This window comes from Elephantulus edwardii, unplaced genomic scaffold, assembly GCF_000299155.1.
Source record: "Elephantulus edwardii isolate Elephantulus edwardi_28Jun2011 unplaced genomic scaffold, EleEdw1.0 scaffold00030, whole genome shotgun sequence".
In the NCBI taxonomy this organism is placed as follows: domain Eukaryota; kingdom Metazoa; phylum Chordata; class Mammalia; order Macroscelidea; family Macroscelididae; genus Elephantulus; species Elephantulus edwardii.
Window position 1 is genome coordinate 21440214 of NW_006399780.1, and position 26103 is coordinate 21466316.

A 26103-nucleotide genomic window follows, 5' to 3' on the forward strand; every position below is an offset into this window, starting at 1 on the left:
AAACATAGCTAGACATTACTCTGCTACTCTCAGCCAAGATCCATCTGACAGTAGTGATAATGTTCCTAGTGTCATAAGCCAAAGCCAGCTTGTATTTATGGTAGTTCTCTGTCAATATATTGGTCCAGTCATTTTGGGATAACCTTCGGCAACTTTTTGCTTGTATGTTATATTAGTGATATTTTTCGATAATTTTCACAGTGTCTAATTGATTTCTTTTCTTTTTGGAATGGTTATAAATATGGATTTCTTCCAGTCAGTAGGGCATGGAATTGTCCTCTAGATTTCTTTTTCTTTTTTTTTTTTTAAATTTTCTACTAGTTTATTTACTATACTCAACACATTGTTTTCAAGAACAAATTCTTTCAAATTCCCTCATCTCCTCAACCCATCAAATTGTACAACCCAATGCTTAACCCCTCTTCCCCTGCTTCCCCTGTACATCCACATCCCTCTGCTTCCAGCCTCTCCCACCACGCTTGGATCCCTATACTCAATCTAAAATAATGGTTTTATACAATATTTATCCTTGTGGGACTGAGTTAGTGCAGGCAGCTTAATGCTCTCCAGTCCCTCCCAAGTTAGGTTATAATTTATAAAATCATGGAACCTGCACGCTGTATAGTATTCAGTTTTGTGAATGTAGCATATTTCTCAATCCATTAGTTTATGGTTGGACATTTGGGCTCTTTCCATGTTGTTGTGATGGTGAATAATGCTGCTATAAACATTGGTGTACAAATCTCAGTTTGTGCCTCTGTTTTTGTTTTCTCAGGGTATATTCTAAGTAGTGGAATAGTTGGATCATATGGAATTTCTATGTTCAGCTTTTTGAGGAAGTGCCAAACTGCCTTCCAGAATGGTCGCACCATTTCACAATCCCACCAACAAAATATGAGTTCCTTTCTCACCACTTCCTCTCCAACATCTATTATTTGCTGCACTGTTAAATAAACTTCACCACTGATAAAGACAGCAAAATCGGAATAGAAGGGAATTGTCTCAACACAAAAAAAAAATATATATTCAAAACCAAGAGCCAACATCATTCTCAGTGGAGAAAGACTAAAAGCATTTTCCTTGTAAACAGGGAGCAGACAAGGATGTCCACTATCACCACTTCTTTTCAATATTATACTGGAAGTGCTTTCTAGGGCAATATGACGAGAAGGAAATAAAAAGCATCCAGATCAGCAAAGAAATGGTTAAACTGTCACTATATGCAGATGATAGTGTACACAGAAAACCCGAAGATTCAACAACAACAACAACAGCTTATTCTAACAAAAGAGTGGCAGTATATAAGAGCAATATAAAAAAATTACTAGAATTCCTCTACAGTAACAAAGAGAACTCAGAGAATGAAATCAAGAAAGCAAAACCATTTACAGTAGCCAACCACAAACTGAGATACTTGGGAGTGAACCTAATAGAGATACAAAAGACCTGTACAAAGAAAACTAAAGAACATTTCTTCAAGACACTATAAAAGAGCTAAAGAAAAGGGGAAATGTGCCCTGTTCATGGATAGGAAGACTCATTAATGTGAAAATGGCAGTCCTACCAAAAGCAATCTACATGTTCAATGCAATCCCAATCCTCTAGATTTCTTGGTACAATCTGCTGAGCAGCTCCAGGGCAGCATCTATTTGTTGAAATATGTCAACTGATATTCCATCAATTACTGAGGCCTTGTTTTTTGCCAAGGTCTTCAGAGCAGCTTGAAAGTCTTTCTTCATCACTATTGCCTCTTGATCATATGTTGTTTAATGAAATTCTTCTGTTTCAGCCATATCTCTTTGTTACAGTGACTCTTCCTGGATCATTCAATATTCTGCCCATGGCATCCTTAAGTATTGCAACTTGAGGCTTCACTTTATTCTTCGGTTTGTTCAACTAAGAAATGCTGAGCGAGTTCATGTCTTTTGATTTTCTAACTCCAGCTCTTTGTATATTTCATTTTAATACTTTCCTTTGTCTTCCCAAGCTGCCCTTTGAAATCTTCTATTCAGCCTCTTGATTTCATGATTTCTTCCCTTTGCTTTGACTTGTTGGTGCTCTAGCACAATACTCAGTCTCTTCTGACATCCGTATTGGTGTCTTCCTCCTCTGACTTCATAATGAACTTTGCCATGAATGATATTCTTGACTTTCTCCCATAGCTCTTCTGGTCTTCACTCATTAGTGTTCAAGGCTTCAAATTTGTTCTTGAGAGGATTTTGTAATTCAGATGGAACAGACTCAATGTCAAATTTTGGTTCTTGTTAATTTGCTTTAGTTTTCTCTAGCTTCAGTTTGAATTTGCATATAAGTAGTTGTTGGTCTTTTCCACATGCAGCACATGGTCTAGATTTCACAGCTGATTTTGATCTTCTTTAATGATTCTTTCTACAGAGGTGATTAATCTGATCTCTGATCAGACCATCAGATGAGGTCACTCTGTATAGTCAGTGTTTGCGCTTCTTTAAAAAGAATTAATTTGCAATTAATAAATAATTGATTGTACAAAATCCTGTTATTTTATATCCAGCCTCATTTCTATTACCAAATTCATGTTTTCTAAGTAATTTCCTTCTTCCTTGTTCTCCATTTTTTATTTCCAGTTACCCATTTTGGTTGCATGTTCAATCAATTTCCAACTGCAAAGTTGTTAGAAATTATCCATTCCCTTCTCTTTTGTTAGTGCATATATTTGAACAATAGTGGTATTAAAGGTTTACCTCGTATGCCCATGGAATATTGCTAATTACAATTCTAGTGTGAAATAAGTGGTTTACTTTTTTATTTTTTTTTTTTTTGATTGGCTAAGCCCTACAGCTTGTATTGTTAATCTTTTATTACTATATAAATTAATGCAGTACTCAATCTCAATTATAAAAGTATCTGTATATTTAAATATATGTAATTGTTGTTGCTCTGTACCATACAGTTGGAACTGACCCATCATTGATGCTCAGGTGGGTTTTCAAAGGCAGTTAATCATGTACGAGGAGATAGCTGCTCTCTTGGAGCAGCTGGTGGCCTTGAACTAAGTGTCTTTAGAATTGCAGTGCAAAGTATTGCCACTAGAGTTTTTATAGATAGATGATGATAGATAGATAGATAGATAGATAGATAGATAGATAGACAGATAGATAGATAGATATAGACTGAGTGCTATTGAGTCAGTATGACTCATAGCCATCCTATGAACAATGGATCGGAACACTACCCCTATCTTGTTTTGTGCCAACTTCACAATCTCTGACATACTCAAACCCATTGCTGCAGTCATTGTATCAGTTCACCTGATCAAGGGTCTTTCGCCGTCCCTCCACCTTCCCAAGTATGATGTCCCTCTCCAATGAGCCTTTCCTAGCAATATGCCCAAAATATGTGAGATAAAGTATTACAGAGTGCCTCCAAGGAGCACTCTGGCTTCACTTTATCCAACACTTACCTGTTTGTTCTTTTACCAGTCCTTGATATTCAGTACTCTTCTCCAATTCTGCACTTCAAAGGTTCCAATTCTTCTTCTGTCTTCCCTACTCACTGATCAGTTCTCAGCAGCACAGCAAGTGATTGAAAAGACTGTGGTCTGATTACGGTGCACCTTAGTTCTCAAAGTGTTGTTTATACACACACACACACACACACACACACACACACACACGGAGACAGTAAATAGCAGAGAAGTTGGTAGTTCATCTTTCTGCCATGAAACAGCTGATACATCTGGACTACGTATCTCTTTGGCAGTGTTATTCCTTATCTCTAAGCCACCAGAGCTCCCTGAAATAGATAAGTATGCTTGTATATTTAATATATTTGTAATAGACACACATATCAAAGCTCCATAAAATATGCAAATATATATTTATATATACATATATACTAATAGTGTATATATTTTTGTGAAAAAGTTTTTAGAATACATATATGTTGTTGATAGGTACCACTAAATTGAGTACAACTCATAGCAACCTTATGAAGACCCATTTTGAAATGTGTCCTGCCCTATACCCTGTTCAGCGTCTCTGAGACACCAGATCCTATTGCTGAAGTTATAGTATCAATCCATCTAGATGAGGGTCTTCCTCCCCTTCACTGACTCTCCATCTTTCTAACCATGATATTCCTTTCCAAGGAACATCGTCACCTAGCTACATGTCCAAAGTATGAAAGATGAAGCTAGGTCATCCTTGCCTCCAAGGAACACTCAGGCCACAGGCCACACCCTTTCCAGAACATATCTATTTGTCTTTATTTTTAAGTCAGTTTGGGGGATATTCCATAATCTTCTCCAGAACCACAGCTCAAAGACATCAATTCTTTTTCTGTCATCTTTATTCACTCTCTAGCTCTTTGGTGCATAGCAGGTGATTAAGAAGACCATAATCTGAATTAGGCACATCTTAGTATTCAAACTGACATTATTGCTCTTCAGTAGCATGGAGAAGTCCCTGAATGGAGAGTTGCTCAATGCAATACGAACAGAGCAAGGAAACATAGCATGGTTCAAAATCAGAAATGATGACATTGGCAGGGATGCATCATGTCTCCATACTTTTTAATCTATATACTGAACAGACCGTTTGGGAGTCTGGAGGAGAAACATGTCATCAAGATTGGAGGAAGACTCTTATTACCAAACTGCATTATGAAAATGACACAACCTTTCTTGCCAAAACTAAGGAGGACCAGAAGAGTTTGCTGAAGAAGAACAAGGCCTGTAATCTTCAATACGGATTAAAGCTCAGCATTAAAAAAACAAACATTCTCATCATTGAGTCAATTAGCAGCATCATGATAAATTTGGAAGAGAGAGAGTTAACAATATCATCTTGCTCCGTTTCACAATTAACACTCTTGACACCAACAGTCAGGAAATGAAAAGACTATTTATGTTGGAAAATCTGCTCTCAAGGACCTCTCCAGAGTGTTGAAAAGCAATGATGTCAGTCTAGAGACAAAGGTGTGTTTGGACCAGGCCATGTTCTTCCCAACTACTTGCTATGCTTTACAGAGCTGGACTAAGGATGACAAAGGAAGAATTGATGCTTTTGCATTGTGGGGCTAAAAAAAAAAAAGTAAAACCAAGTTTTTCATTGTAGGCAAGGGTTTTGAAGCTTTATCTCACATACTTTGGACATGTTTCCAGGAAGGATCAGTCCTTGGAGAAGGATGCTTAGGATGATGGGGGGACAATGTAGGAGAGGAAAACCCTGGATGAGATAAATTGATACAGCAACTGGGATAATGGGGGTAGGTGTATTGGAGACAGGATATGGCATGGTTCACAATTCTGTGCATAGGGTCGCTATGAGTCACAGGTGATTCAAAGGCACATAGCAACAACAACATTATGTTAAATACATATTCTATAAATATATATCATATATTATTCATATATGTGTATGTATATATGTTATTATTGTTTGGTGTCGAGTTTATTATGTCTCAGAGAGACCCTATGAACAATTTAATTTGAAGCCTGTCTTATTCCATGTCAGCCTCACAATTTCTGACACACTCAAGCCCATTACTGAAGTCACTGTGTCAATCCACCTGGTTGAAGGTCTTCTTCTCCTTCACTGTCTTTCCACCTTTCCAACCAGGATAGCCATCTCCAAGGAATAGCCTCACCTAGCAACATATAAATATGTATGTAATTTTAAATATTCAAATTCTGCAGTGAACACTTTCACAAGTGCAAACATATAAATGGATGATCTTTTGGGAAATGATGTTATTGATGCTCAGAGACCCTTGGGATTTTTCCATAATCTTTAGTTATTTTCTTACAGTGCACAGAGATCATAAATGCTCCATAGGATCAAGTGTTTTTCATTTACACAGACCACACTGGATTATAATGCATGTGATTAAAATTGGAAAGAATTCTTTTAATATATTAAGAATGTTAAATAATTTAATATACTGGTTTTAAATAATAATTTCTTTATTCTGTTAAATAAATAATTTATTATACTGGTAAGTATAATTAAGTAATGGACAAAATATTTTTAAGATTGACATTCAGAGGTAAAAATTATAATTATACAGTATGTGTTAAAATTATATCCTTGTGGAAAGAATGAATGATCTGTGTGTTTTGCTCATAATGATAATAAAAATGTTACATATTATAGCACAGATAACTTTGTCTGTAGATTCTGTGTATATATATTTTCTAAGGAAGGTTTATTGAAATATTACATGAAATATGACAGAATGGTCAGTGTCTCAGAGCATAAAAATATTTGTGCTTCTAAAACATAAATATAGTATTTATTCTTAGATATACTCAGCTGACTACTGTTCTATTTATAAAGCTCTGGTGGCCTAGTGTGTAAGAAGGAGTTGTGCTGCCAACCCAAAGGTATGTGGTTCAAATCTACCAGTGCTCTGTAGGACAAAAATAAGCAATCTCTTCTCTATTTATAGCCTCTGAAAACCTGACAGAGGGTCACCTATGAGTCTATTCCAACTCACTAGCATATAACAATAACAACTATTTTATTTAATTCCTTTTTCAGATTATGAAAGATTTAGCATTCTTTCCCTCCAAACTTTTTTGGTATTCATTTAAACAAAAGGTGAAATATGAGGAATGGTACTCAATGATTCACTATGAAAAAATCTACATGTTCAAAAGTCATTTATGGATTCTGAAGCTTCATCTGACATACTTTGGACATGTTGCAAGAAGGGACCAGTCCTTGAAGAGGGACATCATGCTTGGGAGGGTGGAGGGACAGCGCAGGAGAGGAAGACCCTTGATGAGATGGCTTGATTCAGTGACTGGAGTAATGGAGTATGTCAGAGACAGTGTCACAGGATAGAGCAGGGTTTAGGGCTGTTATACGTAGGGTCACTATGAGTTGCAGGCACATAGCAACAACAAAAATAACAAGGCAACTAAACATAATTGCATTTATAGCTTTGAACTCATAGTTTTGAAATATGAGTATTAATGTAATACTACTTGGTATAAATAATAGGTGATGTTGGACACAGTTGTTGTGTGTACTGTTGAGTCAGAACTTACCTATAGCTAACCCTCTGGTGGGTTTTCAGAGGCAGTTAGTTAATCACATGGGAGAATATTGTCCATCCTTCTCCTGCAGAGTAGCTGCTGAATTTTAACCTGTGCCTTAGGAATTGCAGCACAGCTTCTTGACACTAGGCCACCAGATCATAAATTATTTTAAAAGCATGACTCATAGGAATTTTTTCCCCTAATAAATTTAAGTAGATGCCCTATGTTATCCTTCAGACTTCATTTTCTTCAATAATACTTTGTGTCATGGTTTCATCTGTACTATGTTGTTGTTAAGTGCTGTCAAGTAGCAGGTGACTCATAGCGATCCTATGAAGGAGAGTCCTCGATGCTTGGGTGCCTTTCATCCTTTCTCCAGGTTCATAGGGTTTCCGGAGGCAAACTGTTATGGAAGTGGATGCCACTCCTCCTTCCAACATCTCTACTATAGGACCTAGAAAAATTTATTTTTACTCCTGTGCACTTTTCTACTTCACTAGATAATACTAACAAATAAGTCCCAGTTGCATTTATATATTTATTTCTGTGTGTTTGTGTACATTTAAAATAAGTGACTGTTGCATAGAGTGAAAATTCTTTTATCATAAACAAACATAATACTGTTATATATAGTGCCTTGCCTCTGGAAACTATGAACTTTGAGAAATGATGATAGTTATAGAAAGTCTTCAGGTCTTTTATTCATAGGATTGTTATGAGTCATGCTCAACTCAATGACGATCAACAACATAATGCCTCTCTTAAAAATATAATAACTTTATGTGTTTGATGATACAGCTACACAGAGAGGAGAATTTCATTATAGATTATTCTTTTGAGGTAATTCACTATAAATTGGCCTATAATTTATTGTACAGAATTTTGTCATTTTCCTTATCCTGAGTGAAGTACCTCAGTCACAGAAGGACAAATACTGCACAATGCCACTGTTGTAAAGTGGGACTGACACTGGCATTGGGGTTAGGGAGGAAACTAAGAAAAGAGGGGTTAAATAATGTACATTGCATTGAAATCGGTATGGGAGAGAACTGCTTAAAAGGGATATGTGATTAGGTATTATTGTCATGAGTAGAGCCCAGAATGAAAGCTACATAGTGGAGTGTATTGGGGTGTGTGTGGGGGGGATTATATAACAATGAAAGAATCTTTTTTTTTTTTTACTTTTCAAAGAGAAAAGTGAACTGGAGGGAGGGGTGGGCTGTGAGGAAAGTGTGCAACAATGAATGAATGGAAATCCAGTCTCTTCAAGTAAACTTTCATTAAAATTAATGAAAAAAAAGGAAAAAAATGTTATTTTAAGAAAACAACCTATCTTGAGTCTTAACCACTGCACTTTAACATATTGTGGTTGTTAGTGTTGTTTACTGTCAAGTCTGAACCAACACATAGCTGACCCTCCAATGGGTTTTTAGAGGCAGTTAATCACAGGGAAGGAGATTGCCCATCGTTTTCCCGTGAAACAGCTGGTGGGTTTGAGCCACATGCCTTTGGGATTGCATCACAATTTCTTTCCACTAGACTACCAGAACTCCCTCTTTAATCTATTAGTTGTACAAATCTAACTGTTTGGGGGTTTTTTGGCATCCACTTCCTAAATAGCATGCCTCTGGAAACTGAACTATGATAAATGGTGATGGTTGTGGAAGGCTTTCAGGCCTTTTGTTCATGGTGTGTGACTCGATGGCAATCAATAAAAACAGCAATCTCATTCTTTCTCACTTTGAGAGACTCGTGGCTTAATGGCAAAGAATTTTGCTGCCAATCTCAAAGTGTATGATTCACCAGCTGCTCCATGAGAAAAAGATGGGTAATCTTCTCTTGTGATTTATGGTCTCTGATATTCTCTGGATGGTCGGCTGTAGATGATGACTCACAGTACACAACATTTTACTTTATATACATATACTACTAAGGATAATTATTAGTAAGTACTTTTTAAATTGCTGGCCAACTGGACATTTGAGCATCCTCATTATAATAGTATCATATATGCCTATTGAAATTTGTCTCAGCACTATTGGCAATGATTCATTTTTACTTTGAAATTTACCAAATATTCTTCTGTTTTAGGCCATGCTTATCTCAAAATTGCATTTGTGTTCTTTTAACAAAGATCATGGGGAATCATATAAGAAGTAGAGAAGTGCATGGAAAAGAAAGGTCATTAAACATTCTTTTTATAAGATTTTACTTACTTTTGTACATACTTTTGATTATGTTTGCCTTTTCCCCTAGAATTCATTATACTATCTTTTTAAAAGAAGTTTATGTCTTTATTTTCATGCTCTCCTTGTTTTGTGAACCTCCTTATCCCTTAACATCTGATTGTTTCCTATCTGCATCAAAATTTCCAGACTTCTTACCGATTTTGTGCTGGGGTATTATATCGTTTCCCAGATTAATATAGGGTATGTACGGTATTGTTGTTGCGTAGCATCAAGTTGTAACAAACCCATAGCTGATGCTCTAGGTGGGCTTTAGAGACAGTTAATTGCACAGGAGGGATTGCCCATCCTTCTCCCGCTATATGGTATTAATGGGGTATATGTCGTAACGTGAGTCATAAAATCGTATTAATGGGGGTGAATGACAGAAATAGATGGATGGAACTACTAATCAGAACAGCAAATAAAACAATTTATCCTGTTTCATTTACACTTTTATAAAACCAGGAGAAGTCTTAGTGGCAGTGATTCAACACCAAAAGGCTAGTGATGCAAATATGCTACACAATCTTTGGAAGGAACGACCTGGAAATCTGCCCCCTTAAAAATCACAGCCAAGAAAAATCTATGATGCAGCTCTACCCTGTCAGATGGGATCACTATGTACTGGAATCGACCTGGTGACAGCCAACAATAACAACAAAATTTAATCTAATTAGGCATGAAAGCAAGTTAGACCAGAATCATCCAGTAGAGTCTGATTAGTTGAGTAAAAGAGTAGATATAAAAGTCAAAGCTTTCCTCAGCCACCAGAGTTTGTGTATCATGTATGCGTATGCTAAAGTGCATATATTTGATATATCTGTGAAAGTAGATACAAATTTGGTATGATTATTTGTTTTAATTGATCCTCAATGCTTGCTTGCTATCATGAAATAAAGTGCTTTTACCATGATTAATAAAATATACTTTGTGAAGTCAATCCCAACTCACTATGATCTTCCAATACATCTCCAAGGCTATTAATTCTTATAGGAAGAGGCTTCTCATCTTTCTCCTATGTAGCAGTGGTTGAATTCAAACTACTGGTGTTTCAGGTAATAGTGCAATACTTGATACACCATCCAACAGAGCTCCTTTGTTTTATAAAATTCCCTAATTTATTCACTAAAAAACTATCAATTATGTGATTTACTCTCTAATAACATTATAAGTTCATTTTAGTTCTCTATCTCTGTGTTCTAGAAATGTAAGTAATTTTTCTTACTGGCATCAACATCTGTAAAATGATTATTATTTTGGCTGAACTCTGGTGGCCTAGTAGGTATGGAGTTATGCTGTCACCCCAAAGGTAAGGGGTTCAAATACATCAGCTGCTCCATGGGAGAAAGACAAGAAATCTTTTCCCCTGTAATTTACCCATTGAAGAGTCAAATATAGGTCAGTTTTGACTAGCTAGCAATACATTTTTTTATATTATTTTATTTGAAACAATTGTTTTGTATTTTATATTATCTGAAACTTAAACACTGCTTATGATGGTTGTTCTTTTCTAGAACTTGAGCATAACTTGAATTGGTTTTGCTTTTGTTATGTATTTTTTTCCTCTTTAGACCTGGTAAGAGTCGGAAGACTCTAATGGCAAACCATACAAGAGTGACAGTGTTTGTGCTGGCAGGCTTGACTGATGATCCACTATGGAAAGTTGTATTATTTATTTTCTTGCTTCTAACTTACTTGTTAAGCATCACTGGTAATCTGACCATTATCACACTCACCCTGCTGGATACCCAACTCAAGACTCCTATGTACTTTTTCCTTCGAAATTTTTCCTTTCTAGAAATTTCCTATACTACTACATGTATTCCCAAGCTGCTAGTTATCATGGCAACTGGAGACAAAACGATTTCCTATGATTGTTGTGTCACTCAAGTATTTTTTGCCTTCCTTCTTGGAGCATCTGAATTTTACTTGCTAGCAGCTATGTCATATGACCGATATGTGGCCATCTGTAAACCTCTACATTATACAACCATCATGAACAGCAAAATCTGCATACAGCTTGTCCTCAGCTGTTGGGTTGCTGGGTTCTTTACCATCTTTGTTCCACTTCTCTTAGGTCTAAACCTTGATTTCTGTGCCTCTAATATTGTTGATCATTTCTACTGTGATACTACGCCCCTCCTGCAGATTGCCTGCTCAGACACACATGTCCTTGAGATGTTGGGTTTCATCTCAGCCTCACTGACACTCTTGGTCACAATAATAATGGTGATTATTTCATACACTTACATTGTTCTGACAATTCTCAAAATACCTTCAACTAGTCAGAGAAAAAAGGCGTTTTCTACATGTTCTTCTCACATAATTGTAATCTCTCTTTCTTATGGCAGTTGCATCTTCATGTATGTTAAACCGTCAGTCAAACAAAGAATATCATTTTATAAAGGAATTGCATTACTCAATACCTCAATTGCACCACTTTTGAATCCTTTCATCTACAGTTTAAGAAACCAACAAGTAAAAAAAGCCTTTATTAACATGGTACATAGAATTGTTTCCTTTTCAAAGAAATGAATATATGAAAAAAGTAACATAAGTAATAGAATATCAGTTTTATTCAAACTCGGCCTCTCTGTAATTGAATTGATACTCTGTCACAATGTTGTCTATTGGTCTAATTTTGAAAGTTTTAATTTTCCTTTTGCTGAGGTGTAATCTATATTAAAGGTTATAGTCACGGATCTTCTTTAGTACATGTTCTGGTCTTCATTATCAAGTTTCTGAGATTATATATATATATATATATATATATATATATATATGTATAATTTTCCCATAAAAATAAAAAAAACTCAACCCAGCCCTTTTCTAAATACTTCAAACTAATTTCTGCTAACTTTTAGAGAAATTTATTGTTTCTAAGTGCTGCATTTATAATAAATGGAATATTTACATGTTTTGATATTATTTAAAACTCCATTGATATTTTTGTATTTGAAAGTTTAGTTCACAACTCATATTTAAATATTACTTATTTCTCATTAATATTATTTACAGAATTCACAAATGAGTTTCTAACTCTAAAAATTTTTATACGTAATAAATAATAATTATTCCTTTTTGTAATCTGAACTTTGATGAATTAACCATTACCAACATGACTGTGAGGGAAACCAAATACTAAATTTAATAATAATGGATCAAATGCTATACCAGGATATGAGGGAGGCTTAATACAAGCTGAAGGTCACCCTGTGGCACTAAGGCATTCCCTAAGAGTCAACATTGTTCTTAGTTTGTATTAACTGAATCCCTCCCTCCTAAGATAAGAATAAAGAGGAACTTGGCCTTATCTGCAGAAGACTTCCCCATGATCCTTTGTTTTTGTTTTGTACTTCCTTGATTTTACTTTGTTTACCTTCCTTATGATTCTCAATAAATACCCAGAGAGGCATGGCTTGAGGCCTTAAGTCAGGAGAACTACTGGCCCCTTGTATTGCATGCTCTTTGTTCTATATCTTTCCTGGTAGTCTGTCTCATTATTAATAAATATAAAAATACTTTACCCTTGGTCTGCAACATGAGTGTTTACTTATTTTCATTAAAAATGCATGTAAGATGCAATTTTTCAAAATTGAATATTCTCATCCACAAAATAGAAAATCTAGTTTCTTGCTTTACTTTAGAATCTACTTTTATTTTTTAATTGACATTTAATAATTTATATTTCAAGCAGGAGTAACATCCACTTTCTAAACAACATGTCTCCGAAAACTATGAATTTTGATTAATGTCAATAGTTATAGAAAGGCTTCAGACCTTTTGTTCACAGGGTCTCTATGAGTCGAGCTCAACTTAAAAGCAATCAACAACAACATATTTAAAGAAGACAAAGATTCTCATCACTGAGCCAATTAATTGGAAGCACCATGATGGATGGAGAAGTAATTGAGGTTGTTAACAGCTTGCTCAGCTCCACAATCAACACATTTGGCACCAGCAGTCAGAAAATAAAAATGTGAATTGAATTATATAAATCTGTTGTCAGAGACCTTTCCAGATTACAGAGAAGCAACGATGTCAATCTAGAGGCGAAGGTGTGCATGATCCAGACTTTGGTCTTTTCAACTACTCACTCTGCCTCAGAGAGCTGGATAATGACTAAGGCAGATAGAAGAAAAATTGATGCCTTTGAGTTGCGGTAATGGAGGACAGTCTTGAACATGGACCACCAAGAAAACAAATAAGTCTGTCTAGGAGAGGGTGAAACCAAGTTTCTTCTTAGAATCTAGGATTTTAAAGTTCCATCTCACATACTTTAGAAATGTGGCCAGGAGGGACCAATTCTTGAAGAAGAACATCATGTTTGGAAGGGTAGAGGGACAGCGCAGAAGAGGAAGACCCAGGAAGAGATGGATTGATATAGTAACTAGGGTATTGGGAATAGGTGTATTGATGTCAAGGGAGACTGGTTCAGGATAGGGCAGGCTTTAGAGCTATTGTACATAAGGTCGCTATGAGTTTCAGGTGACTTGATGGCACTTAACAGCAATAAAAACATTTTACTTTTTAATGATAATTACTGTACTAGAATATACATCCAATTTTTAAAATATTTTATCTGTCGATTGTTTACACATTTTGTAGGTTAAGAAGTTTAATATAAAATAATTTTCTTAATGTTATTCACAATTTGTTACAACACAAAGTTGAATGCCTTTGCAATGTAAATAAAATACAGCAAAGTATCCTTTTGGTATTCCCTGCTTTTAGCAAACATGTTTAAATCAGAAAAATATCTCTCATTACATGTTCTTTTCTGAATATACCTTGAATTTCTGGCATTTCCCTAAGCACTCCTTTGTCAGATCTTAAATTATATTCTGCAAAATATCATTTGCATTTGATACAAATAATATTATTTAATAGTTTCTACATTTTATTGGATTTTTTTTAATGGGTAAAAATAAGGTTATCGTCTATTCTGATAACTCTCCTTTCAATTATTTGGTGTAGACCAGTGAGTACCTTCAACATTGCATCCACTTGTTGAAATAAATCATCTGTCATATCCTTAATTCCTGATATCAGTAAAAAGATGTGCTGTACTGGGAAATCTGCTGTCTAGGATTTCTCTTTCTAAAAAAAAGATATCCGTTTAAAGATTAAGGTCTACCTGGTATATACCATATTATTTCTAAATGCTTTCTATTAATCTGAAAGTATCAATGAATAAAGAATGCAGAAGAAGAAACAAGGCCTTTGAATTGTGATATTGGAGACAAGTACTGAACATCCATTGACTGCCAAAATTAACAAGCAATCTGTCAGCGTACTCTTTAGCGGTAAAGATAGTGAGACACCAACTATCTGATATACTTTGGATATGTTGTTAAGAGGGGGTCAGTCCTTGGAAAAAGACATCATGATAGGAAAGGTGAGAGGTCAGAGAAATAGCAAGAGTCTCCACAAAATGAATTTACACAGTGACTGTAACTGAACTTCAGCATGGCAGAAGTCATGAGAATGGTAAAAGACAGGACAAGGTTTAGATCTATTATTTATAGGGTTCTACTTGATGGTACCTTACAATAGCAAGAACAACAACTCTGAAGCCTTGCTTTCTGCTAGTGCCTTTGCTACAGCTTGGATTTCTTTTGTCAGTACCATCAGTTCTTCATTATACACTGTCATGAAATTGTTGAGCTCATCTATCAATTTGTCGTACTGTGGTGGTTCGTGTGTTGCTTTGAAGTTGGAAGTTATGCCATCAGTATATCATTTGACATAGAGAGCCTCCATCATGGGACATTTTCAGAAAAGCTTGTCAACTAAGACAAATTATGAAAAAGGGCCTTAAAATCTACTTGTGAAAAATGAAATTATTAGTGAAAATCTTATGAATAGCAGCAGAACATAGTGTAAAACAGATAGAGAAAATAAACCTTTTGTGCTGGAGGATAATGAATATAACTGGGGAGGAGTTGTCTCATAAAACTAGCATTAATTTTAATTATATGCATGGTGTAAAAGTTTTTACTTTTGAAGTGGCATGATTAAAAATTAGGAGGAATAGATGCATTTGTCCTTTATAACCAGAACATGTTATATATAAAACATAAATCTGAAAAGATAAATTGGTAGTTAAAAAAATTAAATGGAACAAAAATATTAATCATTTGTTACTGTGCGCTGAAATAGATGAGTGTTGACTTTTGTGAATAATACACATATCTGGTATGCTAAGAAAAAAATTAGAGTAATGACAAGACGTTTATTATCCACAGAACATTTTAAGATCTTTCTTGATGACATAGCCCTCAGTGATAGCATAAAACCCATATGCCCAAAAGAAAGAACAGTTCATGCTTCAGATATACCTAATTTTGTAAATTCTTCAAGCCAACAATAAAATTCAAACAATAGAAAGTAAAAATTGTAAAGTCTGTATGGGATCAAACATACAATTAAGACATAATTTGTAATGACTGAAAAAGAAAAATAGAAATAAAGGAGAAGGATTAGTTGCTGGGGAATATGGTTTTATGATAGAAACAATATTTACAATTTCATGATAGGATTTGCAAGAGCAATGATGTATTCATTGCAAATACATTTTATAGATAATATGAATGGCAAATGTACAAGTGTACTTCTGGTGGCATAGTCTACAGCATGTTGTCATGCTAAAAAAAATCTGCATATTTCCAGGAGTTTGAGTCCATCAACTTTTTTGAGGGCCAAAGACAGGAAGATAATATTTTTTAGCTTCAGAAACAGAATGGAATATTGCTAAGAATTGGAGAATGAGTCCTTAAGGGCAGGTATCGTGTATGTGGACCTCAGTGGTATTAAATTTACCTCAGCTGTGGAAAAAGGACATGGGGAAGATTATAATATTAGTAAAAATAAGTCCAGGTACTGAAGGTGAGACAATTGCTTCTATGGAAATTGAAATTGACATGAAAGGAAATTTAAATAATCCCATAAAACCCCAAGTAGACCTTGATTTATGATACATTGGAATTTAGAAACCATCTCAATCATGGATTGGCAAAAGGTCATATGAGTTTTGGAATTATCTATAGGGCCTAATAAATGGAGAGGTTGCCTATAGGTCTAGTGGTAAGAATCTTTGTTTTCTTGGCATTGAGATGCAGTCCACACTAAAAGCTGAATTCCTTGACCTTCTGCAACAAGTGCTTCAATTTCTCCTCACTTTCAGCAAGCAAGGTTGTATCAGGTGCATAACACAGTTATTGAGGAGTTTCCCTCCAATCCTGATGCCACACTCTGACAGGCAACATCATGATGGATGGAATGGATATTGAAACTATCAACAGCTTAATCTTGCTTGGATCCATAATTAACACCCTTGATACCAGCAGTAAGGAAATAAAGAGATACATTGTACTGGCAAAATCTACAGTTAAGGACCTTTCCAAATTATTGAGGAGAAGTGATGTCAGTTTGAGAAATAAAGTGTATCTGATTCAGGCCATGGTCTTTCCAATCAATTGTATCCATCTGAGAGCTGGACAATGAATAAGGATGACAGAAGAAGACTTGATGCCTTTGAGCTGTGGTGTTGGAGAAGAGTACTGAATACCCCATAGACATCCAAAAGAACAAACAGATGTGTCTTGGAAAGGGTGCAGTCACAGAACTCTTTGGAGGCAAGAACCATGAGGCTTCACCTCACATACTTTGGCCATGTTGCTAGGAGGGCCAATTCCTTGAAGAGGGACATGATACTGGGCAGGGTAGAGGTTCAGCAAAGGAGAGAAAGACCCTCAACCATGTGGATTGACACAGTGACTGCTGCAATGGGCTCTTGTGTGTCAGGAGGTAGTATATGATAAAGAAGGAAAGACATTGGGGAAATACATCCATGCTGCACTGAAGGCATTGGTAGAAAATAAGACTCCATAATTTGATGGAAATCCAATCAAGTAATTTCGACAAAGTGATGCAGTGCTGAAAATAGTACTAGTTGATGCAAAGTAATTTGGAATTTTGCTACTCAAGTGATAAACTGTAAGAGATCAATGTTTGTGCTCAATCTAAAGATGGGCCAGAGAGGGGTGATAAGACAGAATTCAGAAACTAATGAGCAATATAATTAATATCAAGAAGCTCTGGTGACCTGGTGGCAATAAGGTTCACTGCAATTCCAAAAGCATGTAGTTTGAGGCCACCAGCTGCTCCACAGAAGAAAGATGGGCAATCTCCTGTGTTATCAGCTGTTTCTGAAACCCAATGGAAGGTCAGCTATTGGTCGGTTCCAACTCCACAGTATACAACAACGATATAATTAATATCACATACATGTTAAATTTTTCTGAAGATAACTGGAAAAGGTTATTGCATTGCACATATAGGTAATGTTGTCGTTATGTGCCATCAAGTCGCTTGCAACTCATAGCGACCCTGTGTGCAATAGCCCTAAACTCTGCTCTGTCCTGTGTCAATCACACTCTCTCTGACACTCCCATCCCTATTACCCCAGTCATTGAATCAATCCACCTCATAGATGGCCTTCTCTTCCTGTGCTGTTCCACCACCCTACCAAGCATGATGTCCCTCTCCAAAGACTGGTCCCTCCTTACAACATGTCCAAAGCATGTTAGACGAAGCCTCAGGATCCTTGCCTCCAAGGAGCTGCCCGGTTTGACCCTTTCCAGGATGAATCTGTTTTCCTAGGAGTCCATGGTACCCTCAATACTCTTCTCCAGCAACACAGCTCAAAGGCATCAATTCTCCTTCTATCCTCCCTAGTCATTGTCTGACCCTCTGATGCATAACAAGGGATAGCAAAGACCATGGCCTGTATCAGACACACCTTAGTCTCCAGAGAGACACCATTGCTCTTCAGTACTTTGGAGAGTTCCCTAACAGCAGGCTTCCCCATGGCAATATGTATTTTAATAACCAGAATTAAAATGAGAATTAGAATAGGTCTTGGAAAAATAGATGCCATTGCTTATTTCAGATGGATCGTCACCAAAATCAGAGACTATCTAAAAAATATTTGCTGTGTTTTGTTCACTCTGCAAGAGCATTTGACTCTGTAGTTTATGAAAAACTAGTAGCAACTAAGAATAATGGTAATTCTATAAAACTTGTTTGAGGTCATGCAGAAACTGGACATAGACCAATGATTGTACATGTAGTCATTTAAATGGAACAGGAGTGTAGTGTGTATTTGAAAACCAAGAAAAGTGTATGTTATAGTTGCCTACCTACAACATATTATGATTAAATATTCTGAAAGGTAGTTTATAAGAAGAAGGAAGCAGATTCAAGATTGGAGGAAGATTTATTAGAACTTGTGATTTTCAAATGACTGAAAAACTTGGAAAACTTGGAAAAATTATTGATGAGTAAAATAAATACAGCTTTAGTACAGATTATATTTCAATATATAAAAAGTACAACTGGAGCAATAGATAATACTGTGATAAACAGAAAAGACTGAAGTTGTTAATAATTTAATCTTATTTGTATTCACAGTCAATACGCCTGAAAATAAGAGTCAAGAAATCAAACAATGTATTAAACAATGCACCTCTATAATACATTATAAAATGCCTTCCGTTTTACTAATATGTGCTTCATAAATACATCATTATCCATTACAACTTACTGTTTTGATATTATCAACTGTATATTTAATTGTGCTAATATGAAACCTATACTTGGACCAAGAGGCAGTAGTCAGAACAGAGCAGGGTAACACTGCATGGTTCAAAATAGGGAAGGGTGTACGCCAGGGATGCATCCTGTCTCCATACCTTTCCAAAATGTATGCAGAGCAGATTATCCGAGAGGCTGGGCTCTATGAGGAGAATTGTGGCATCAGGATTGGTGGAAGATCTATCAACAATCTCCGTTATGTAAATGACAACCCTGCTCGCTGAAACTGAGGAGGACCTCATGCACTTGCTGCGAAGGGTCAAGGACTGCAGCCTTCAGTATGGACTAAGGCTCAACGTCAAGAAGACAAAGATTCTCGCCACTGGACCAATTGGCAGCGTCAGGATGGATGATGAAGAGATTGAGAGTGTTCACAGCTTCACTTTGCTCGGCTCCACAGTTAACACTCTTGGTACCAGCAGTCAGGAAATAAAAAAGCGTATCGCGATGGGAAAGTCTGCCGTTAGGGACCTCTCAAACGTACTCAGGAGCAACAGTGTCTCTCTGGAGACTAAGGTGCGCCTGATACAGGTCATGGTATTTGAAATCGCTTGTTATGCATCAGAGAGTTGGACAATGACTAGGGAGGACAGAAGGAGAGTGGATGCTTTTGAGCTGTGGTGCTGGAGAAGGGTACTGAATGTACCCTGGACTGCCAGGAAAACAAACAGATCTATCTTGGAGAGGATTAAACCAAGCTGCTTCTTGGAGGCAAGGATTCTGGGGCTTCGTCTGACATACTTTGGACATGTTGCCAGGAGGGACGGGTCCTTGGAGAGGGACATCATGCTTGGGAGGGTGGAGGGACAGCCCAGGAGGGGAAGACCCTCTATGAGATGGATTGATTCGGTGACTGGGGTAATCGGGATGGGTGTGTCAGAGGCAGTGCAATTGGCACAAGATAGAGCAGGGTTTAGAGCTGTTGTGCATAGGGTCGCTATGAGTCGGAAACGACTCGATGGCACATAACAACAACAACAACATGTCAGAAAAAAAAAAAAGATAAATTCATTTAAAATCATATAGAAAGGAAGCCAAAAAGGAAAGAAAGCACAAACCATTACATAGAAAGAACCTTGACAAAATTTAACTCAACCTGGAGGTCAAGGTTATTGAACATTAACATTGATACACTATTTTAATAGTGTATCAAGATAAAAGTGATGTTTCTCACTATTTGAAATTTCTATAGAACATTCAAACTCAGAATAATGATGATGAAGACATTAGCTCAATTCCAATTCAGGATTATTCTACAAAACAGCTAACCAATAGTCATCAAAATTGTAAGTTGGTATGTGCTGTAGAGTGGAGTAGGATTCATACACTTGATGAACAATGAATCTGAACCTTACCTTGTCTTGCATATTCTCTATCACCTCTGATATACTTGAGCCCATGGTTGCCTCAACCATGCATATCCATCTTTTTCAGGACTTTCCTCTCATACATTGAATCCTCCAACTTTCCATTCATGATGCTCTTTTCCAGGAATCTAGAAACATGTCAAAAGTATGCGAGATGAAGATTCATCACCCTTGCCTCCAAGGAGCACTCTGGGTGCACTTTTTCCAAGACATATTTGTTCTTTTGGCATTCTGTAGGCTATTGAGTACTTTTATCCAACACCACAACTCAAGGCTTTGATTCTTCTTCTTCTCTCATTCTTATTTACTTTCCCTTTTTTTGGATGCATAAAAGTAATTGCAAAGACCATGGTTTGGATTAGATGTAATTTAGTCTTTATACTGACATCCTTGCTTCTTGCAGTTTGAAGATATCCTTGACAGGAGATTTTGCTAATTGTTTAGTTAAATCAAAGCAATGCAAGTTTGAGACACTCACCAGAATCAAGAGCAGTCTGATGTGACTCACTCACATAGTCATAGCTCAATGTAATGTATTGATGTATCTTGCATTGGGAGTTGAAGGAAAAGAGATAAAACTAGGTAAAAGGACATTGTGGAAATCTGAATAAAGAATCAAATTTATCTTGCAATATCAATATATTGGTTTATTAATTTAAAATTCATTACCTTAATACATTATTGTTGTGCACTCTCAAGTTGAAACTGAGTCATAACTGACCCACCTATATGTTTTCAGGAGCAATTAATTGCATGATTGATTGTCCATCTTTCTCCCTCAGAGTAGCTGGCAGATTAGAACTTCACACCTTGGGTTGGCAGCACAATTCCTCACCACTAGGCCACCAGAACTCCCTTATCTTAATGTAGGATATAATTAAAAGGGAAAACTGGATCCAGAGAATAGGTCCTAAAAGAATTTTTAATCTATCAATTAATAATGCATCAGGAGTGTTTGTATTTGGTAAGAGCATTAACACTAAATAAACATATAGGAAATGCATATTATATAAATTTTAAATACAGGCACAAAAATTCTAAATATGAATTTATCAAATTGAATAAAATATTTAATTATAGCACACCTGGGGAGCACCTGAATTGTTTGTTGCAGAAGGTCAGCAATTGCAGTCTCCAGTATGGTCAATAAGCTCAACATCAAGGGAAAAAAGTTTCTCACAATTGGGCTAGTTGGAAGCACCTTGGATAGATAAAGATTGAGATTGTTAACAATATCCACTTGCTTGTCTCCATAATCAACCTTTTTTAAAAAAGTTATTTTCTTTTTATTTGCTTACAAAGTTTTGATACATTGTATTTCACACTATCCTTCATTCACTTTGTATTTTATAAAATCATTACCATTCACTATATTTTATAAGATTGATCACTACTCTGGGCACCAGCAGTCAGGAAATGAAAACATGAATTGCATTAGGGAAATCTGCTGTAAGGGACCTCTCCACAGTGCAGAAGGATGTCAGTCTAGAGACTAAGGTACCCCTGATCAATTGCTTATTATTTATTAAAAAGTTGGACAATGACCAAGGATAATAGGGGGGAGAAATGATGCCTTTGAGTTATAGTGCAGAAGAAGACTATTCATCATATCATACCATGAACTGCAAAAACCCAAACAGGTCTGTCCTAGAGAGGGTGAAACCAAGCTGCTCCATGGAGGTAACGATTCTGAAACTCTGTTTGATATATTTTGGGCATGTTCCCAGGAGGGACTAGTCTCTGGAGAAGGACATCATTCTTGGAAGGGTGGAGGGACAGAGTATGAGCGGAAGACCTTGTAGGAGATGGGCTGACAGAGCCACTCTCAGAGTAATGGAGGTAGGTGTCTTGGAGTTAATGATATTGGCTCAGGAAAGGGCAGGATTCAGAACTATTGTGCACAGGGTTACTATGAGTTACAGGTGACTGGATAACACATAACAACATCATAACCAAGTGGTTCTTTGCTTAATGCATTGTTGTCTTAACACTATTAAATAAATTTATGAACTTTATTGCATTAAAAAACTAGGAAAAATATCCCTTTAAATAAAATCATGTAAAATTTCAGTAGCATTTGGTGTTACCAACTCTAAGCAAACTAAGAATAAAAGGTGACTTTTTTTATCTTGAGGTCATTCAGGAAAGATTTATGATTAAAATCATGGTTCCTCTGAAAAAACAGAACACTTTCCTTTAAGATCAGGAAAAATTACATTTCTCTTTATCCTTTTCATTCCTAATCAACTGTCTATAGACAGTTCTAGAATGTATAACAAGTCAAAGAATTAATTTATATGTACACTATATAATCACAATTTAGAAAACATAATGGAATCAACAGTAGTATAACAAGAACTAGTAAATGAACTTACTAAGTATGCTGAGTCACTACCAAAATTATTCAGATTTCTACTAACTACTGAAGAAAGAAGAATCAATACCTTCAACTGGGGTGTGTCAATGAGTCTTGAATACACTATAGAATAACGAAAGAATAATCTTTCTTTGAGGAAGTGTAACCAAGGATTTCCTTTGAGGTAAAGATGGTAAAACGTTGTCTCACATGTTGTCAGGAGGGGCCAGTTCTTGGAAAAAGACATTCTACTGGGATAAACAGATGGTCCGTGAAAGAGAGGAAGAGCCTCTATGAGATGAAGTGACACAGTGACTGTGACAATGGGCTGGAGGATGACAAGGTCCTTAGGATGGAGCAGGATAGCTTAAGATTCCCATTTATTGTTCAAATAAGTCATCTCAAGGCTTCTAACAACAACTCTGAAGAAAGATGACAAAGTAAAGTTAGTTGTGTGTTGTTTTGGTTTTTTCTAAAATATAAAATTTGTTATAATTAGGGATAAACTTGACAAAACATGTACAAGACCTATACTCTGAAACTATATAATAAAGCTGGGAAAGATTAACGAGACAAAAGTAATGGAGCAACACAAAAGGTTCATGGCTCACAACATTCTTATTTTTCAGACATTTAATCCCCTGAAATTGTCCCTTAGTCTCTTCTTAATCCAGCTTGAATTACTGGTAATTCTTAGCTGATGTACAGCTCCAACCATATTAGAACAATCTTCAGTAATATTTTACTTGTCTGTGAGATTATGATTCTTATTTTATAATATCACATTATGTTGGATCATACTTTTATTGGAATAGATTTTTATATACATTTCTGCAATTCTGTGAGTCAATAATGGTCTTTTGAAATTTTTGACCACAAATTTTAGGACACCAGAGTGAAATAATTAGAGAAGTTGGACTCTATTAAGAAGAATGTGGAAACTGGATTGGAAAAAGACTCACCAACAACCTGTTTTGTTCAAATGGTAAAGCTTTGCTAGCTGAAAATGAGGAGGTCTTGAAACGCTTACTATAGAAGATCAATGACTGTGGTGTTCAATATGGATTGTATCTCAAAATCCAGAAGACAGAAACTGTCACTAATGGACTGATAGATGGAGAAAAGATTGAAATTACATATGATTTCCTCTTACTTGAATACACAATCAACCCCCTTGATACCAGCAGTCGGGAGATTGCATTGGGAAAGTCTGCTGTAAAGGATCTTTTTCCAAAGTACTGAGAAACAATAGTATTTGAAGACAAAGGTGCCCTTGTTTCAGGCCATAGTCTTTTTAAACACTTCTAATTAATCTTAGAACTAGACAATGAAAAGGGATGAATCCATGCTTTTGACCTGTGATGTCAAAGAAGAATACTGAATATCCCATGCACTGTCAAAAGAACAAACAAATATGTCTTGGGGAAAGTGCAGCCAGAATATTCCTTGAAGGCAAAGATAACAAAGTTTCATGTAATACTTTGGGCATGTTGCTTGTTGTTGTCATGTGCTGTCTAGTTTCCTGTAACTCATAGTGACCCTACGCACAATAGCTTAAAATCCTGCTTTATCCAGAGACAATCTCATTATCTCTGATACACCTGCCACCATTATCCCAATTGTCAATACATCTCCTCCAGAGTCTTCCTCTCCTGTGCTGTCCCTTCATCCTTCTAAGCATGATGTCCTTCTTCAAGGACTGGTCCTTCCTCGCAATATGCCCTAAGTATGTGAGATGGAGCTTCAAAATCTTTTGTCTCCAAGAAACAACTTGGCTTTACCTTCTTCAAGACAAAACTGTTTGTTCTCTCTGTAGCCCCTGGAATGTATAATACTCTTCTCCAGCACCACAACTCAAGGGCATCAGTTATTTTTCTATCATTCTTAGTCATTGTCCAACTCTCTGATTTATAGCACGACACTGTGAAGATCACAGCCTGGATCAGGTACACCTTAATCTCTAGACTGATATTGTTGCTCTTCAACACTCTGGAGCCATCCCTCAAAGCAGATTTTCCTGATGCAATTTGTCTCTTGAATTCTTAACTACTAGTGCCAAGATGTTGATTGTGGACTAAACAATCTGAATAACTATCTCAATCTCTTCTCCCTTTATCAAGGTGCTGCCAATTAGCAGTGAGAATCTTTGTTTTCTTGATGTTGAGCTTCAATTCACATTGAAGGCTATAGTCCTTGACCTTCTGCAGCAAGCACTTCAGGTCCTCCTCAGTTTCAGGAAGCAAGGTTGTGTCATCTGCATAATGTAGGTTGTTCATGACTCTTCCTTCAAGTCTGATGTCACATTCCTCCTCATAAAGTCCAGACTCCTGAACAACATTTTGAGCATGTAGATTGAAAAAAAATATCAAGATAGAATACATTTCTAATGTACAGTTCTCTGATTTTGAACTATGTTGTATTTCCTTGCTCTGTCCTAGCAGCTGCTTCTTGGTCTAAGTTTCACATAAGAACAATTAAGTGTTCTGGGATTCCCATCCTTCTCAAGGTTAGCCACAATTTGTGATCCGCACAATAAAATGCCTTTGCATAGGCAAGGAAACATTGATAGACATTCTTCTAGTTCTCTCTGCTTTCAGCTAAGATCCATTTAACATTGGCTATAATGTCCCTAGTGCTATGGCCTTTTTAAAACCCCACTTGCACATCTGGCAGTTCTCTGTCAATGTACTGTTCTGTCATTTTTGGATAATCTTCTCTAGGATTTTGTTTCTGTGATATTGTTGATATTGTATGATAATTTCCACACTCTGTTGGATCACCTTATTTTTTTGAATGGGGATAAATATGGATCTCTTCCAGTCAATTGGTAAGGTGGTAATTGTCCTCTAGATTTCTTAGCACAACCTAGTGAGAGCAGGTCTAGAGCTGCATCTTTTTAAAAATATGTCAGTTGGTCCATTAATTCCTGAGCCTTGTTTTGTGCCAGTCTCTTCGGAGGAGTTGAACTTTCTCCTTCATCTTGCATAAAAGAAGCATAATTTAGGCTATCTTTTAAAAAATATTTTTTTATTATTATTCATACAGTCATGCACAATTCCTCCCTTCCTCACTTCCCCTTGTAAGACCATTAGCTGTCATACACATGGTTTCTTATTAAACATTCCTTTCAGAATGTCCTTCCTTTCTAGAGCTCCCTTTTTAACTTTGCATTACTATCGTTAGATATTTAATTAATGTTCCAGTGAACTGGAACAAATTAATAGCTGATCCTTCAGTGAGTTTTCAGAGGTAATAAAATTCATTGAAAACATTCACCATGTTTCTTCTGTGGAGCAGCTGATCCATTTAAACCACATCCATGATTCCTTACCACTCAGCTACCAGAGTTCCCTTGCATGACTGTAGAAGGTCTAAAGTTTGCTTACAAATGCATGGCAGTAAGCAGATATGCTTCATGTTCAAAGTCCTTTGGCCTTTCTGAATTTTCTTATTTTATGTTTTATGTTTGAGATT

General features: G+C 36.3%; 1 protein-coding gene across 1 annotated transcript; it reads left to right on the forward strand.

Annotated features, from left to right (window-relative positions):
- The first annotated feature begins 10845 nt into the window (after positions 1 to 10845).
- Positions 10846 to 11784, forward strand: LOC102860322 (olfactory receptor 6C74-like). Its single transcript, XM_006884000.1, has one exon. It carries the CDS (start codon positions 10846 to 10848, stop codon positions 11782 to 11784), a length of 939 nt encoding a protein of 312 aa, XP_006884062.1.
- Positions 11785 to 26103: the final 14319 nt, after the last annotated feature.